Source organism: Somniosus microcephalus, chromosome 28, assembly GCF_052327205.1.
Source record: "Somniosus microcephalus isolate GS21.2 chromosome 28, FLI_Smic_1.0, whole genome shotgun sequence".
Classification (NCBI taxonomy): Eukaryota; Metazoa; Chordata; class Chondrichthyes; order Squaliformes; family Somniosidae; genus Somniosus; species Somniosus microcephalus.
This window is the reverse complement of record NC_141014.1, coordinates 2,817,628-2,835,413: the sequence shown is the minus strand read 5'-3', so window position 1 is coordinate 2,835,413 and position 17,786 is coordinate 2,817,628. Positions and strand designations below refer to the sequence as shown.

The window sequence follows — 17,786 nt, the reverse complement described above, 5'->3', positions numbered from 1 at the left end:
AAGGTCCAAAACGCCCCACCACAAGCCCCTCTACATCCATGGGAGTGGCCCTCATCTCCATGGCAAAGGGTACATATCGACTTTGCTGGTCCATTTATGGACTCAATGTTCTTAATCGCGGTTGATGCACACTCCAAGTGGCCGGAGGTAATAAAGATGTCCTCCACCACCACGGAAAAAACCATCACAGTATTAAGGACCATATTTGCCAGGAATGGGCTGCCTGAACAGATCTGTTCTGATAATGGACCGCAATTTGTGTCCGAAGAATTCAGGAAGTTCTTAAAAAAACGATGGGGTTAAGCACTACACGTCTGCCCCATACCATCCCGCCACCAATGGATTAGCTGAAAGGTTTGTCCAGACCTTCAAGAAGGCCATAAAGGCCATGGGTAATGAAGACATAAATCTACAACATAAGGTAGATAACTTCTTGTTTGCGTACAGGAATGCAACACATGTGGTTACAAACCAAACTCCCGCCATGATGTTTTTCAATAGAAGACTAAGATGCCGGCTGGATTTGATCAAGCCAAACATCAGAAGGGACGTGGAGAACCGGCAATTTCAAGGCATGAATGAAAGGCCAACTAGAACCTTCCAGATAGGTCAACAAGTTTTGGCCCGGGACTACCGTACCGAGAAATGGCAGCCTGGAACTATTTGCACACGACTAGGACCGCTGATGTATACCGTGGACATTGGAGAAAGCATAATAAGGCGCCATGCTAACCAGATCATAGAGTCATCTGAAAAGGGACAACCTACACCACAACTCTATACGCCTAATGATGAAGCAGAGATACCCATAGTATCTACCTCCGATCCGGTGATACTGGAACCAGATGAACCCGACACTGGCATTCAAGCCGAATCGACCTTGCCAAAAGAACCTACTACACCACCAAAAACTACTACACCACCGAGGCGTTATCCGGACCAAGTCAGGACGCCTCCAGAGAGACTGACTTATAATTGATTAACTGCAGCAAATGTGTAGATTATTGTTCTTGTAAACATGTTAATTAATGATTACTTAAAATGTTATGTACTAATTATCTAAAAGGGGAGGAATTGTAGTGTATGTACCTTTAAGAGCCCCTGTGTACTGTAATACCGGTAGTGACCACTCGGGTATATAAGCCTGTATAGCGTCTTGTATCTTTTAGTTCACCTCCAGACTTTGTTCAGTAAACACCTGTTAAACCAACTCCTGCATTCTGTGTCTCCATTAACACACGGACACAACAGGGGAGTAGCCACCCCTGATCAGGAGTAGATGGGGAGTAGCTGTATTGATGATCAGGAGTAGATGGGGAGTAGCTGTATCGATGATCAGGATTAGATGGGGAGTAGCCACCCCCGATGATCAGGAGTAGATGGGGAGTAGCTGTGCTCAATGATCAGGAGTAGATATGGAGTAGCCACCCCCGATGATCAGGAGTAGATTTGGAGTAGCCACCATCGATCGGAAGTGGATGGGGAGTAGCTGTCTCGATGATCAGGAGTAGATGGGGAGTAGCGGTCTTGATGATCAGGAGTAGATGGGGAGTAGCCACCCCCGATGATCAGGAGTAGATGGGGTGTAGCGGTCTCGATGACCGGGAGTAGATGGGGAGTAGCCATGCTCGATGATCAGGAGTTAATGGGGAGTAGCTACCCCCGCTGATCAGGAGTAGATGGGGCGTAGCCATCCCCGATCATCAGGAGTAGATGAGGAGTAGCTGTCTCAATGATCAGGAGTAGATGGGGCGTAGCCACCCTCGATGATCAGGATTAGATGGGGAGTTGCTGCCTCGATGATCAGGAATAGATGTGGAGTAGCCGCCCCTGATAATCAGGATTAGATGGGGAGTAGCCACTCTCGATGATCAGGAGTAGATGGGGAGTAGCTGCCTCGCTGATCGGGAGTAGATGGGGAGTGGTCGCTCTCGATGATCAGGAGTAGATGGGGAGTGGTCGCCCTTGATGATCAGGAGTAGATGGGGAGTAGCCATCCCCGATGATCGGGAGTAGATGGGGAGTAGCTGCCTCGCTGATCGGGAGTAGATGGGGAGTGGTCGCCCTCGATGATCAGTAGTAGATGGGGAGTAGCCATCCCCGATGATCGGGAGTAGATGGGGAGTGGTCGCCCTCGATGATCAGGAGTAGATGGGGAGTAGCCGCCCTCGATGATCAGTAGATGGGAAGTTGCCGATCTGGATCGGAAATGGCCGTCTTCCTTTCTTTCACTAAAGACAGCCAAGTGCGTGAACTGCTCCATGAGCAGAGCCTCACTGGGGAGACACCGAGAGGTGGAGTGTTACGTCTGGTTTGAGATGTTGAGCTTTGGAAAGGCCCAGATCAGTGGTCTGGAAAACACAAACCCATGTCTCAATCCTCTCAAACCATTGGATAACGTGGAAGGGAGGCAGGGCTTCCAACAAGCCAATGGACACACTGCTCAGGCTGAGTTCGTCAATTTCAGTACCGACCCCAACCCCATCTCCAATAACAGGACTGGACACACTTTTGATCAAAGTCCTTTATTACACACATTGATTAACATGTAAAAACCAACCAGATGCAAACAGTGAGTATAAAACAAATGCGAATACAGAAGCATTGGTGGATTGTGCTGACCTGGGACCCGTCCTTAATCCCAACTGGAACTGTTCCCACTGAGCAAAGGAAGACAGAATTAGTGGGAAAATTAGACCCTAAAAAATCTGGGAAATCAGTAAAAACGATTTTTATTTGGAATATTACTAAAGCTTAAAAAGTAAAAGTGAAGCTGAACAACAGCCCATAATAATTTGCACAGCTCATGGCCTGAAGACCCCACGATTCTCAGCAGCTCCACCCAGCCCAGAAGCTCGCAGTAAGACCGAGCGAGGGAGAGGGCCGAGAGCGTGGGCTCACATGGTGCGAGGTGAGGTCATTCCTGAGCCTTCTGAACCAGGGAGGGGCCAGGGCCAGTCTGTATTATCCCCATCCCCCCACCCATTCCCCTCTCTCCTCGTCCCCCTGCTCATCCCCCTCCCCACCCATTCCCCTCTCTCCTCGCCCCCCCACCCATCCATTCCCCTCTCTCCTCGCCCCCCACCCATTCCCCTCTCCTCGCCCCCCCACCCATCCATTCCCCTCTCCACACCCCCCCATCCATTCCCCTCTCCCCCCCCCCATCCATTCCCCCTCTCCACACCCCCCCACCCATTCCCCCCTCTCCACACCCCCCCACCCACCCATTTCCCCCCTCTCCACTCCCCCCCCACCCACCCATTCCCCCCTCTCCACTCCCCCCCACCCACCCATTCCCCCCTCTCCACTCCCCCCCCATCCATTCCCCTCTCCCCGTCCCCCCATCCATTCCCCTCTCCCCGCCCTGCCCACTCCCCCCAACCACCACCGGCCCATTCTCCTCCCCCACCCCCTCCCCATCCCACTCACCCTCTCCCAACTATTCCCCTCCTGCTCTTTTCCATTGCCCTCCCATTCCTTGTCCGGCACCCCCCCCCACCCATTCTCCTCCCCCCCACCCCTTCCCCATCCTCACACTGGCCTTTGCAGAGGGTGGTGACTGTATAGTGGGCTCTCTGGGTAACCATGGTGACTGAGCAACACTGACATTATCAGAAGCAGTAACTCGCAATCGCTGGAATGGTGAACATTTCGGTGAGTAAAATGTGGGTTATTGGTATTTTTACAAAGTATAAGAGAGTGTTGAACACTGACTGATGCACAAGGCAGAGATGAGGTCGGTATTCTGCTCCGACACTCGCTCCTGATCACAGTCGTACTCACGGATTTCAGAAAGGAGTAACCCCGACTCCAGCGGTGGGTCAGCACCCGTGTACTGGGACATCCAGTCTGGCACTGTCCAACACTCCAGGGCCAGTGTGCCACTCGGTGGTTACGGAGGTTCTGGGCTCCATGGAGTGTGACGTCAGTGAAGTTTTCAAAATTTTGAAGTCATTGACAAAGGTGATGCAGGCGAATTGTTTCCTGGAATGAAGATTGCAATCCCAGGGGAACAGAGGCAAAACTGAGGAAGTTCGGAGTCATTAGGGAAGACGGGGAGAACATTTTCCATCGATAGGATAATGTGGAAGAAATGACCAGCGCAGCAACAATTAAACGTGTTTTGGGAGTGAGATTTGGCCCATCGTGCCTGTGCCGGCTCTGGTGGAGCTCTCCAATTAGTCCCACTCCCCCGCTCTTTCCCCATGGCCCTGTAATTTGATTTCCGTTCAAGTATTTCTCCAATTCCCTTTTGAAAGTTATTATTGAGTCAGGCAGAAGATTCCAGATCACAACTCACTGCGTCAAAAAAATTCTCATTTCCCCCCCGGTTCTTTTGCCAAGATGGTGGGGAGCGAGGGAGGTGGCGGGGAGCGAGGGAGGTGGCGGGGAGTGGCGGGGAGCGAGGGAGGTGGCGGGGCACGAGGGAGGTGGCGGGGAGCGAGGGAGGTGGCGGGGAGCGAGGGAGGTGGCGGGGAGCGCGGGAGGTGGCGGGGCGCGAGGGAGGTGGCGGGGCGCGAGGGAGGTGGCGGGGCGCGAGGGAGGTGGCGGGGCGCGAGGGAGGTGGCGGGGAGCGAGGGAGGTGGCGGGGAGGTGGGTGTAATTTATGAAAAAAAGGTGGGCATTGTGTCCCTCCTAAACTTTCTCGTGTTCCGAAGGCAACATCAGCTGTTGCGGCCGTCACTGCGCGACAGATGTTCACCGGCAGGCAGGGGATATTGCAGGTCACGTGATTCAAAGGGAAATTTGCCCAGTGTGACTCGGGCTTTTAATGGTTAGGTGGGAGCAGAGCTCCATGGGACGGTTAGGGATACCAGGTGATGGGCTCGGCGGGACCTGGCTGAGGTGCTTTGCAGTTTGAACTCTCCATATGTTGACAGTTGGAAGAGTTACACAGTTAAAGATCGTCAGTAGGAGCACCTACACTCTCCTGTCACCAGCTTTGCTCATGATATTTAAATTCCATTCCATTTCCATTAAAAGCTTCTGTTTCTCATCTTTGACTTGTACATCTTGTACTTGGGCAATATGGCGTGTTGCTAGGCGTTGCTGCGTGATGCTGGTCTCAGATGGGTAAGGGAAGGCCCAAGTTCTTTCCTTTCAGCACTGAGGAATAAACAAAAACATTTCAGCAGGAGCAGGAAGTGAAGGCCCGATCCAGACACACTGTTCCCACAGAGGCCCAGTCTCTGCACTGATAATGGGGTAGGGGCCTTAGGTGCCCACCTGTAGGGGGTTGCAAAAGTAAACGTGTCCCTTACAGGCAGAGACATGAGAAAATATAATGGGGAATAAGGAAATGGCAGATATATTAAACTAATACTTTGTATCTGTCTTCATGAAAGATACAAAAACATTCTGGAAATAGTGGGGAACCAAGGGTCTAGTGGGAATGAGGAACATAAAGAAATTAGTACTGGAGAAATTAATGAACTAAAAGCCAATAAATCCCCATGACCTGATGGCTGTAATGTATGTACCTTTATTAAGGGAGAGAACTACTTTTTACAGCTCCTGTATACTGTAGTACCGGCAGTGACCACACCTGTCTATAAACCCTGAGTAGTGATCTGTAGAGTTACTTCTAGAGTAACCCTCATTCAGTAAACACCTGTTGTACCGTTTCTCCTGCAGTCTGTGTCTTATTATACACAGACACAACATTGGCGACGAGCAGATTCGAACCTACCTGCAACTCTGCATCACCTCCCAGGGATTCGCTCCTGGAGAACAGTGGAAGGAGGTCAAGTCCAGAAGCACGGGCGTCGACCACGGGCAACCGCCCAGTCATCCAGCGGAGATTTGAGCATCGCAGGGGAGGCTGTCGACAGCCAGGCTTGGCTTTCCAGTCACGGTGGTCCAGCGAAACGGGCTGGCAACAGGTACTGCGCAGACCCTTCCCGGACAGCGGTGGCTAGAGCCGACCGAGCGGCACAGAAAAAGACCGAGCAGCGTCGACGGGGGAGAAAGGGCAGAGTGCACAGGGTGCAGCCGGTGTTCAGGACCGAGCGGCGTCAACGGGGAGAGAGACGAGAGAGAGCAGAGCGCAGTTGGTGTTCAAGGGCCGAGCAGCGTCAACGGGGGAGAGAGGCGCGCAGGAAAACGCGAGGCGCTGCCATTGCCACGAGGACTGCAGAGAGCGGCATTGGCAGCAGCGCAGGAGCAGCGCACGAAACCCACAGGGCATCGCCATTTGCCACGAGGACCACCGAGAGCGGCGTTGGCAGCAGCGCGGAAGACGCCATTTTAAGTCGCAGCGGGGAAGAAAGGAAAGCGCGGGAGACGCCATTTTAAGCCGCAGCGGGGAAGAAAGGAAAACGCGGGAGACGCCATTTTAAGCCAGTCTAACCACACCCAAAAATGCCGAAGAGTGGCAGTATCACAGCGTTCGACAATGAAGTCGAAGATTGGACGACATATGTCGAATGCATAGAAGTATACTGCAAGGCGAATGAAGTGCCAGATGACAAGAAAGCGCTGGTATTGTTGAATTCAATGGGTGCAAAAACGTATGGCTTACTACGAAACCTAGTAACCCCAGAGAAGCCAGTAGAAAAGGATTTTGAAAACATAGTGTCAATCCTACAGGACCACTTAAACCCCACACCGCTGCTGATAGCAGAAAGATTTAAGTTTCACAAAAGGAACCAGCATAAAGATGAAAGTAATGCTGAGTATTTAACGGAACTGCGCAAGCTATCGAAACACTGCCAGTTTGGAACGGGACTAGCAGATACTTTAAGGGACAAGTTTGTGTGTGGGCTTCAAAGTCAAGGAACCCAGAAACGGCTTCTATCAGAAAAGGATCTTACGCTGGACAAGGCTTTCAGCATTGCAGTATCACACGAAGCAGCAGCACGAGGCGCTGCAGAGATACAACGGAGACTGCAAGAATATGGCACAAATGAAATGTCATACGGAACAGTGAAGTGCTATCGCTGCGGCAGAACAACACACGACCATAATGATTGCTGGTTCAAGGACAAAGTGTGCAGACAGTGTGGAAAAGTAGGACACATAGCAAGAGTCTGCAGGTCGGGAAAGAAAACCAGCAGCAAGAAATCTCCACAGGAGGAGTACAAGAAGGTACATAAGGTGACGGAGAGTAGTTCAGACGAACAGAAAAGTGATACAGACTCCGGAAGCAAGGAGCTGGGTGTGAAACTACATAATGTGATCAAAACGGAGGATCACCAAACTATCTGGGTCACGCTCAAGATAGCAGGAGTCCAAGTGAAAATGGAATTGGACACAGGATCAGCCCTAACAGTCATAAACCGAAGGGACTACAAGCGGCTATTCTCACATATACCCTTGAGAGATACAAAGATTGTCTTGAAGACGTACACGGGGCAAAAAGTCTACCCCAAAGGAAAAATAAGGGTGAACATTATATATAACGGCAAGGAAACACCAAAAATGGACCTATATGTATTGCCAGATGGAGGACCACCACTACTAGGACGTGAATGGATCCGGAAGATACAGCTAGATTGGCATTCCATACAAGCACTGACTGTAGATGCCAAAAAGGATGACGACGTCACACCTAGACGACTGTCAAAAATGCTAACTGACGCACAAGAAGTGTTCCAGCAGGGACTCGGAACACTAAAAAGCATAACAGCGACGATCAAAATAGAGGAAAATGCAAGCCTGAAGTTTTTTTAAGGCCAGACCGGTACCTTATGCGATCCGCCCAAACCTATAAAATTCTGTCAGGTCTGGACAGACTAGATGCAGGAAGGATGTTTCTGATGGCCAGGGAGTCCAGAACCAGGGGTCATAGTCTAAGGATAAGGGGTAAGCCATTTAGGACTGAAATGAGGAGGAATTTCTTCACCCAGAGAGTGGTGAACCTGTGGAATTCTCTGCCACAGAGGGCAGTGGAGGCCAGTTCATTAAATATATTCAAGAAAGAGTTGGATATGTTTCTTGAGGCTGAAGGGATCAAGGGATATGGGGAAAAGGCAGGGACAGGGTACTGAATTTGGATTATCAGCCATGATCACATTGAATGGCGGAGCAGGCTCGAAGGGCCGAATGGCCTACTCCTGCTCCTATCTTCTATGAAGCAGAGCTGGAAGGTTTGGAACGTTCAGGAGTAGTGTCCAAAGTGGACTGGAGTGAGTGGGCTACACCCATCGTTCCTGTAATGAAGAGGTCGTTGAGTAATACGCCTGGGGAACCAAAGAAGGTTTGCATCTGTGGGGACTTTAAGGTGACAGTGAACCCAGTCCTTCACACGGTACAATATCCGCTTCCGCGGATTGAAGATATTTTCGCCTCGCTATCTGGAGGGAAACGCTTCACTAAGATTGATCTGGCCCAGGCGTACCTGCAAATGGAGGTAGAAGAAGCCTCGAAGCAGTACCTCATGATCAACACTCATAAAGGTCTCTACCAATACAACCGGCTGGTGTTCGGGGTAGCATCAGCTCCGGCTATTTGGCAAAGGGCAATGGAACAAGTCCTGCAAGGGATTCCAGGGACCCAGTGTTATTTGGACGACATCCTGGTCACGGGCGAAAATGACAGTGATCACCTCGCCAACCTGGAGCAGGTGCTCACTAGATTGAAGGAATATGGGCTCCGAGCTAATCGCCACAAATGCGAGTTTTTCCAGAAGCAGATCTCGTATTGTGGCCACATTATTGATAAAGAGGGGTTACATAAGTCCCCTGAAAAGATTAAGGCAGTAGTCAAGGCTCCAGCACGGAAAATGTGTCACAACTGAGGTTGTTCCTCGGGCTGGTGAACGACTACCATAAGTTCTTGCCGAATTTGTCTACCGTGCTACACCCACTGAACACCCTACTGCAAACGGGGGTACCATGGCAGTGGAGTGACGAATGTAAACGAGCTTTCCAGAAGAGCAAAGCATTGATCACATCAAAAGAGGTGTTGGCTCATTTCAACCCAGCACTACCAATTCGGTTGGCATGTGATGCATCACCCTATGGCATTGGAGCGGTGCTGTCGCACAAATTCCCAGACGGGTTGGAGAGGCCAGTAGCCTTTGCGTCTCGGTCACTAACCTCAGCCGAGCGTAACTACGCCCAGATTGACAGGGAGGCCCTAAGCCTAGTGTGGGGAGTGAAAAAGTTCAATCACTATCTGCACGGGCAGAAGTTCACCTTGCTGACTGACCACTAACCACTTGTCTCCATCTTTAATCCAAAGAAGGGCGTTCCGGTGATGACTGCGCAACGGCTACAAAGATGGTCCCTTTTTCTAGGGGCGCACCAATATGACATCGAGTATAAGGGCACGAAACAGCATGGAAACGCTGATGGGCTATCATGCCTGCCACTGCCTACTGCGGAGGAAGCACCAGCAGTGGATCCTGTCGAAATATTTCATTCGACTATAATTGAATGCTTGCCAGTAACTAACGCTGGTACAGAGAAGGAGACCCGAAATGACCAGACACTGTCTCAGGTATATGATTTGACGGTGAAGGGATGGCCAACACATGGCGACTCACTGTTGCCAGCATTCTCATCCAGAAGAGAACAGCTGTCAGTATGCCAGGGGACCTTGATGTGTGGATCCCGAGTGGTAATTCCACCCAAGTTAAGGGAGAGAGTGCTCAATGAGCTTCACGAAGGTCATCTGGGAGGGATGAAAATGAAAAGCCTTGCTAGGGCTTATGTGTGGTGGCCGGGGATCGATCAGCAAATCGAGGACCTGACAAAGAGCTACTCAGGATGCCAGAAGGTCCAAAGTGCACCACCACATGCCCCTCTACACCCATGGGAGTGGCCCTCATCTCCATGGCAACAGGTGCATATTGATTTTGCTGGTCCATTCATGGACTCAATGTTTTTAATAGCTGTGGATGCGCACTCGAAATGGCCTGAGGTGATCAAAATGTCCTCCACCACCACGGAGAAAACTATTGCAGTCCTACGGACCATTTTTGCCAGGAACGGCTTGCCAGAGCAGATTTGCTCTGATAATGGACCACAGTTTGTGTCTGAAGAGTTTCGAAGATTTATGAAAAGGAATGGGGTAAGGCATTACACATCCGCCCCGTATCATCCAGCCACAAATGGATTGGCTGAGAGGTTCGTACAAACCTTTAAAAAAGCAGTAAAGGCCATGTGCGATGACGACATTCCACTGCAGCATAAGGTGGACAATTTCCTGTTAGCCTACAGAAATGCGACACATGCAGTCACCAACCAGGCCACGGCCATGATGTTCTTTAACCGAAGGTTGAGATCTCGTCTGGATTTGCTCAGACCAAATGTACGAAGAGATGTTGAGAGTAAGCAATTCCAGCACATCAATGAGAAGCCGACAAGGAGCTTCAATATAGGGCAACCAGTCTTGGCCCACGACTACCGAACAGAGAAATGGCAACCAGGAACGATATGCACACGGCAGGGGCCACTAATGTACACAGTGGATGTTGGGGAGAACATTGTGAGACGCCATGCTGACCAGATCCTAGAGTCACAGGAACGAGTCAACCCCATGTCTCGGCCATACGTACCTGGTGAGGAACCCGACGTACAGGTCACATCTACCTCAGAAACAATAGCATTGGAAGCTGATGAATCAACTGACGACAGGGTGCTAGAATCGCCTCCGCACCAAGAGCGAGAAAGGCGTTATCCAGAAAGAATCAGGAAGCCTCCCCAAAGACTGAATTTATAAATAGACTATTTTCAGCTAATACGATAGCAAAATACTGCAGATGTTGGAAATCCGAAATAACAACAGAAGGATGTTGCCTGACTTGCTGAGTTTTTCCAGCATTTTCTGTTGTTATTTCGTATTTTCAGCTAATGTTGCATGTTAAAAGTGTTAATTGTTAAATGAGTGTTAATCTAAAAGGGGAGGAATTGTAATGTGTACCTTTAAGGGAGAGAACTACTTTTTACAGCTCCTGTATACTGTAGTACCGGCAGTGACCACACCTGTATATAAACCCTGAGTAGTGATCTGTACAGTTAGTTCTAGAGTAACCCTCATTCAGTAAACACCTGTTGTACCGTTTCTCCTGCAGTCTGTGTCTTATTATACACAGACACAACAATGGCCTGCATCCTAGGGTTCTAAAAGAGGTGGCTGCAGAGATAGTGAAAGCATTGGTTGTGATATTCCAAAATTCCCTAGATTCTAGAATGGTCTCCGTGGATTGGAAGGTCGCAAATGTAACACCGCTATTCAAGAAAGGAGGGAAGAGAAAAAACAGGGACCTACAGGCCAGTTAGCCTGACATCAGTAGTAGGGAAAATGCTGGAATCTACTATTAGGGACGTGGTAACAGGGCACTTAGAAAATCATATGATTGAACAGAGTCATCACAGATTTATGAAAAGGAAATCGTGTTTGAGAAATCTATAGAGTTTTTTGAGGTTGTAACTAGCAGGGTAGATAAGGAGGCAATGACTGGATGTGGTGTATTTGGATTTTAAAAAAGTATTCCCTACGGTGCCACACAAGGTGTTCACTATGGAGAAGGACGATGTAGGCATAGAAATCAGGCAGGGGGATTGTGATATACTTCAACAAATTAATATTGAGAGGGAGGAGGTACTAGCGGTTTTAGCAGGCTTAAAAGTGGATAAATCCCCAGGCCCTGATGGGATGTATCCCAGGCTGCTGTGTGAGGCAAGGGAGGAGATTGTAGGGGCTCTGACACAAATTTTCAGAACCTCTCTGGCCACAGGGGAGGTGCCATTGTTCAAGAAGGGTAGTAGGGATAAACCAGGGAATTACAGGCCAGTGAGCCTAACATCAGTGGTAGGGAAATTATTGGAAAAAGTTCTGAGGGACAGAATTAGCCTCCACTTGGAGAGGCAGGGATTAATCAGGGATAGTCAGCATGGCTTTGTCAGGGGGAGATCATGTCTAACCAATTTGATTGAATTTTGAGAGGGGGTGACTAGGTGTGTGGACTTCAGTAAGGCTTTTGACAAAGTCCCACATGGAAGACTGGTCAAGAAGGTAAGAGCCCATGGGATCCAGGGCAATTTGGCACATTGGATCCAAAATTGGCTTAGTGGCAGGAGGCAGAAGGTGATGGTCGAAGATTGTTTTTGTGACTGGAAGCCTGTGTCCAGTGGTGTACCGCAGGGATCGGTGCTGGGTCCCTCGCTGTTTGTAGTGTACATTAATGATTTAGATATGAATGTAGGAGGTATGATCAGTAAGTTCGCAGATGACACGAAAATTGGTGGAGTAGTAAATAGCGAGGAGGGAAGTCTCAGACTACAGGACGATATAGACGGGATGGTTAGATGGGCGGAACAGTGGCTAATGGAATTTAACCCTGAAAAGTGTGAGGTGATGCATTTTGGAGGGACTAACAAGGCAAGGGAATACACAATGAATGGTAAGACCCTAGAAGGACAGAGGATCAGAGGGACCTTGGTGTGCATGTACATAGATCCCTGAAGGCAGCAGGACAGGTAGATAAGTGGTTAAAAAGGCATATGGGATACTTGCCTTCATTAACCGAGGCATAGAATATAAGAGCAGGGAGGTTATGATGGAGCTGTACAAAACGCTGGTTAGGCCACAGCTGGAATACTGTGTGCAGTTCTGGTCACCACACTACAGGAGGGATGTGACTGCATTGGAGAGGGTGCAGAGGAGATTCAATAGGATGTTACCTGGGCTGGAGTGCTTCAGCTATGAAGAGAGACTGGACAGGCTGGGGTTGTATTCCTTCGAACAGAGAAGGCTGAGGGGGGACAAAATTATGAGGGGCATAGATAGGGTAGATAAAAAGGAACTTTTCCCCTGAGTAGAGGGATCAATAACCAGGGGTCATAGTTTCAAGGTAAGGGGCAGGAGGTTTAGAGGGGATCTGTGGAAAAACTTTTTCACCCAGAGGGTGGTTGGAATCTGGAACTCACTGCCTGAAAGGGTGGCAGAGGCAGGAACCCTCACAACATTCAAGAAGCATTTAGATGAGCACTTGAAACGCCATAGCATACAAGGCTACGGACCAAGTGCTGGAAAATGGGATTAGAATAGACAGGGCTTGATGGCCGGCGCGGACACGATGGGCCGAAGGGCCTCTTTCTGTGCTGTATAACTCTGACTCGATGACAAGAGGTTATTACACAAAATTAGGGCTCATGTGGTTGGGGGTAATAATATACTAGCATGGATTGAGGGTTGGTTAATGGACAGAAAACAGAGAGTAGGAGTAAATGGGTCATTTTCGGGTTGGCAGGCTGTAACTAGCGGGGTACCGCAAGGATCAGTGCTCGGGTCTCAGCTATTCACTATCTGTATTAATAACTTGGATGAAGGACTGAGTGTAATGTAGCCAAGTTTGCCAATGATACAAAGCTAGGTGGGAAAGTTAGTTGTGAGGAGGACACAAAGAGGCTGCAAAGGGCTATAGACCGGTTAAGTGAGTGGGCAAGAACATGGAATATAACGTGGAGAAATGTGAAGTTATCCACTTTGGTCAGAAAAATAGAAAAGCAGAATATTTATTAGCTGCTGAGAGATTGGGAACTGTTGGTGTTCAGAGGTACCTGGGTGTCCTTGTACACAAATCACAGAAAGTTAACATGCAGGTACTGCAATTTGGAAAACAAATGGAATTACAACAGTGACGACGCTCCAAAAGTACTTCATTGGTTGTAAAGCGCTTTGAGATGTCCGGTGGTCCTGAAAGGCACGATAGAAATGCAAGTCTTTCTTTTTATTACAAAAGGATTGGCGTATAAGAGTAAGGAAATCTTACTCCAATTATATAGGGCCCTGGTGAGACCACACCTGGAGTACTGTGCACAGTTTTGGTCTCCTTACCTAAGGAGGATATTCTTGCCTTGGAGGCGGTGCAACGAAGGTTCACTAGATTGATTCCTGGGGTGGGAGATTGTGTAGACTGGGCCGATACTCTCTGGAGTTTAGAAGAATGAGAGGTGATCTCATTGAAACATACAAGATTCTGAGGGGGATTGACAGGGTAGATGCTGAGAGGTTGTTTCCCCTGGCTGGAGAGTCTAGAACTGGGGGCACAGTCTCAGGATAAGGGGTCGGCCATTTAAGACCGAGATGAGGAGACATTTCTTCACTCAAAGGGTTGTGAATCTTTGGAATTCTCTGCCCCAGAGGGCTGTGAATGCTGAGTCTTTGACTATATTCAAGGCTGAGATCGTTAGATTTTTGGATACTAAGGGAACCAAGGATTATGGGGATAGGGCGGGAAGGTGGAGTTGAGGTTGAAGATCAGCCATGATCTTATTGAATGGCGGAGCAGGCTTGAGGGACTGAATGGCCGACTCCTGCTCTTAGATAGAGTCATAGAGTTATACAACACAGAAAGAGGCCCTTCGGCCCATCGTGTCCGCGCCGGCCATCAAGCCCTGTCTAATCTAATCCCATTTTCCAGCACTTGGTCCGTTGCCTTGTATGCTATGGCATTTCAAGTGCTCATCCAAATGCTTCTTGAATGTTGTGAGGGTTCCTGCCTCTACCACCCTTTCAGGCAGTGAGTTCCAGGTTCCAACCACCCTCTGGGTGAAAAAGTTTTTCCTCAAATCCCCTCTAAACCTCCTGCCCCTTACCTTGAATCTATGCCCCCTTGTTATTGACCCCTCTACTAAGGGGAAAAGGTCCTTTCTATCCACCCTATCTATGCCCCATATAATTTTGTACACCTCAATCAGGTCCCCCCTCAGACTTCTCTGCTCCAAGGAAAACAACCCCAGCCTGTCCAGTCTTTCTTCATAGCTGAAGTCCAGGTAACATCCTGGTAAATCTCCTCTGCACCCTCTCCAAAGCAATCACATCCTTCCTATAGTGTGGCGACCAGAACTGCACACAGTACTCCAGCTGTGGCCTTACCAGCGTTTTGTACAGCTCCATCATAACCTCCCTGCTCTTATATTCTATGCCTCGGCTAATGAAGGCAAGAATCCCATATGTCTTTTTAACCACCTTATCCACCTGTTCTGCTGCCTTCAGGGATCTATGTACATGCACACCAAGGTCCCTCTGATCCTCTGTCTTTCCTAGGGTCTTACCATTCATTGTGTATTCCCTTGCCTTGTTAGTCCGTCCAAAATGCATCACCTCACACTTTTCAGGGTTAAATTCCATTTGCCACTGTTCCGCCCATCTGACCAACCCATCTATATCGTCCTGCAGACTGAGGCTGCCCTCCTCGCTATTTACCACCCCACCAATTTTCGTTTCATCTGCGAACTTACCGATCATACCTTTTACATTCACATCCAAATCATTAATGTAGACCACAAACAGCAAGGGACCCAGTACCGATCCCTGCGGTACCCCACTGGACACAGGCTTCCAGTCACAAAAACAACCTTCCACCATCACCCTCTGCCTTCTGCCACTAAGCCAGTTTTGGATCCAATGTGCCAAGGCACCCTGGATCCCATGGGCTCTTACCTTCCTGACCAGTCTCCTATGCGGGACTTTATCAAAAGCCTTACTGAAATCCATGTAAACCACATCCACTGCACTACCCTCATCCACACACCTAATCCCCCCCCTCAAAAAATTCAATCAAATTGGTCAGACATGATCTTCCCTTGACAAAGCCATGCTGGCTATCCCTAATTAATCCCTGCCTCTCCAAGTGGAGACCAATTCTGTCCCTCAGAATTTTTTCCAATAATTTCCCTACCACTGATGTTAGGCTCACTGGCCTGTAATTCCCTGGTTTATCCCTACTACCCTTCTTGAATAATGGTACTACGTTAGCTGTTCTCCAGTCCTCTGGCACATCCCCTGTGGCCAGAGAGGTTCTTAATTCTTATGTTTTTAGAAGAGCCCATATCACAGAATCACAGAAATCACAGAAACCCTACAGTGCAGATAGAGGCCATTTCGGCCCATCGAGCCTGCACCGACACATATCCCACCTGATCCCCGTAACCCCTACACCAACACATATCCCACCCTATCCCCGTAACCCCACGTATTTAATCCCCCTAACACTAAGGGTCAATTGATCATGGCCAATCAACCTAACCCGCACATCTTTGGACTGTGGGAGGAAACCGGAGCACCCGGAGGAAACCCACGCAAACACGGGGAGAATGTGCAAACTCCACACAGACAGTCACCCGAGGCCGGATTCGAACCCGGGTCTCTGGCGCTGTGAGGCAACAGTGCTAACCACTATGCCACCGTGCTGTATGTATGTTATAGGGACTTGCAGCCCCAGTGTACTTTATAGACAACAGCAGCCCCTGTGCATCATATAGGGAAATGCAGACACTGTGTATTAAATACATTAGTAGCCCCCGTGTATATTATTGGGAATAGCAATGCCCATGTATATTCTAGAGAATAGCAGCCACTGTAGGTGGTTAGATGCCCACTTGTAGGAGTTAGGTGTCCATCTGTAGTGGTTTAGGTGTTTAGTTGTCCACCTGTAGTGGTTTAGGTGTGTAGGTGTCCACCTGTCGTGGTTTAGGTGTGTAGGTGTCCACCTGTCGTGGTTTAGGTGTGTAGGTGTCCACCTGTCGTGGTTTAGGTGTGTAGGTGTCCACCTGTCGTGGTTTAGGTGTGTAGGTGTCCACCTGTCGTGGTTTAGGTGTGTAGTTGTCCACCTGTCGTGGTTTAGGTGTGTAGTTGTCCACCTGTCGTGGTTTAGGTGTGTAGGTGTCCACCTGTCGTGGTTTAGGTGCGTAGGTGTCCACCTGTCGTGGTTTAGGTATGTAGGTGTCCACCTGTCGTGGTTTAGGTGTGTAGGTGTCCACCTGTAGTGGTTTAGAGGTGTAGGTGTCCACCTGTAGTGGTTTAGGTGTGTAGGTGTCCACCTGTAGTGGTTTAGGTGTGTAGGTGTCCACCTGTAGTGGTTTAGGTGTGTAGGTGTCCACCTGTAGTGGTTTAGAGGTGTAGATGTGCACCTGTATTGGTTTCGGGGCATAGGTGCCCACCTGTAAGGGGTTAGGGGCCCACCAGGAGGAGGTTGGGTGCCCACCTTTAGTGATGTAGAGATAGAAGAAGTCGCAGTAAAAGATGGTCTGCACAACACCAGACACCACCGCAATCTGATCGAAGAACCCTTCTGTGTGGTAGCGCCAGATCCAGTTGGCGAGATAGAGCGCCCGGTAAACACCCAGGAAGAACAGGTAATGAGTGGTGATCGTCTCTGCCTCGCCAGTTTTGGTGATCATAAAGAGCTGTGGCAATATGGCAACCGATTCCAGGTAAATGGAGAATGTCCAAAAAATCTGAAAAATAAAGAAAGAGAGTGTGCAGGACTCGACCCGACTCAGAAAACAACTGGCAATTATGGTCTTCAAGGTAGGAAACATCTCAAGCCACTTCACAGAGGCAGAAGGTAAAAAATCATCACGAAGCCAAAGAAGGAGACACTAAGAGGGGTGACCAAACGATCCAGGATCTCAAAGTAGGAGAGGGAAATGGAGAGGCTTAGGGAGGGAATGCCAGAGCTTGGGTCCTCGGCAGCTGAAGGCACGGCTGCCAATGGTGGAGCGATAGAAGGGGTGGAGGGAGGATTAACAAGAAACTGGAGCCAATTGAATGGAGAATTCAGAGGGGGGTTGTGGAACTGGAGGAAGTGACACAGATGGGGAGGGGCGAGGCCATGGAGGGATTTGAACACAAAGGATGAGAATTTTAAATTTGAGGCTTTGGCGGGGACTAGGGTCACCAGTCCTCCAGGAATGTCCTGAAAGCTCCGGGAATTAAAGATGAATCTGGACACTGCTGTGAGCAACCCGGGAGAAACATCATCGGGACATTAAAAAATGGTGTGTTTTTCATTTTCCTTGATGATGGAAACATGGAGGATGGACATTGTTGGG

At 49.3% G+C, this 17,786-nt stretch overlaps 1 protein-coding gene across 1 annotated transcript in view; it reads right to left on the bottom strand.

Moving 5' to 3' along the window:
• Nucleotides 1-3,517: 3,517 nt before the first annotated feature.
• The window catches only part of LOC147098721 (ER lumen protein-retaining receptor 3-like), a 92,323-nt gene continuing 78,054 nt past the window's right edge, over nucleotides 3,518-17,786 (bottom strand). The window contains exons 4-5 of the mRNA XM_085969169.1: nucleotides 16,937-17,189; nucleotides 3,518-5,106 (exon numbers count right to left, since the gene is read on the bottom strand). Of these exons, the coding sequence (XP_085825295.1) occupies nucleotides 5,066-5,106; nucleotides 16,937-17,189 (294 nt within the window). The 3' untranslated portion in view covers nucleotides 3,518-5,065. The remainder of the gene's footprint in view (nucleotides 5,107-16,936; nucleotides 17,190-17,786) is intronic.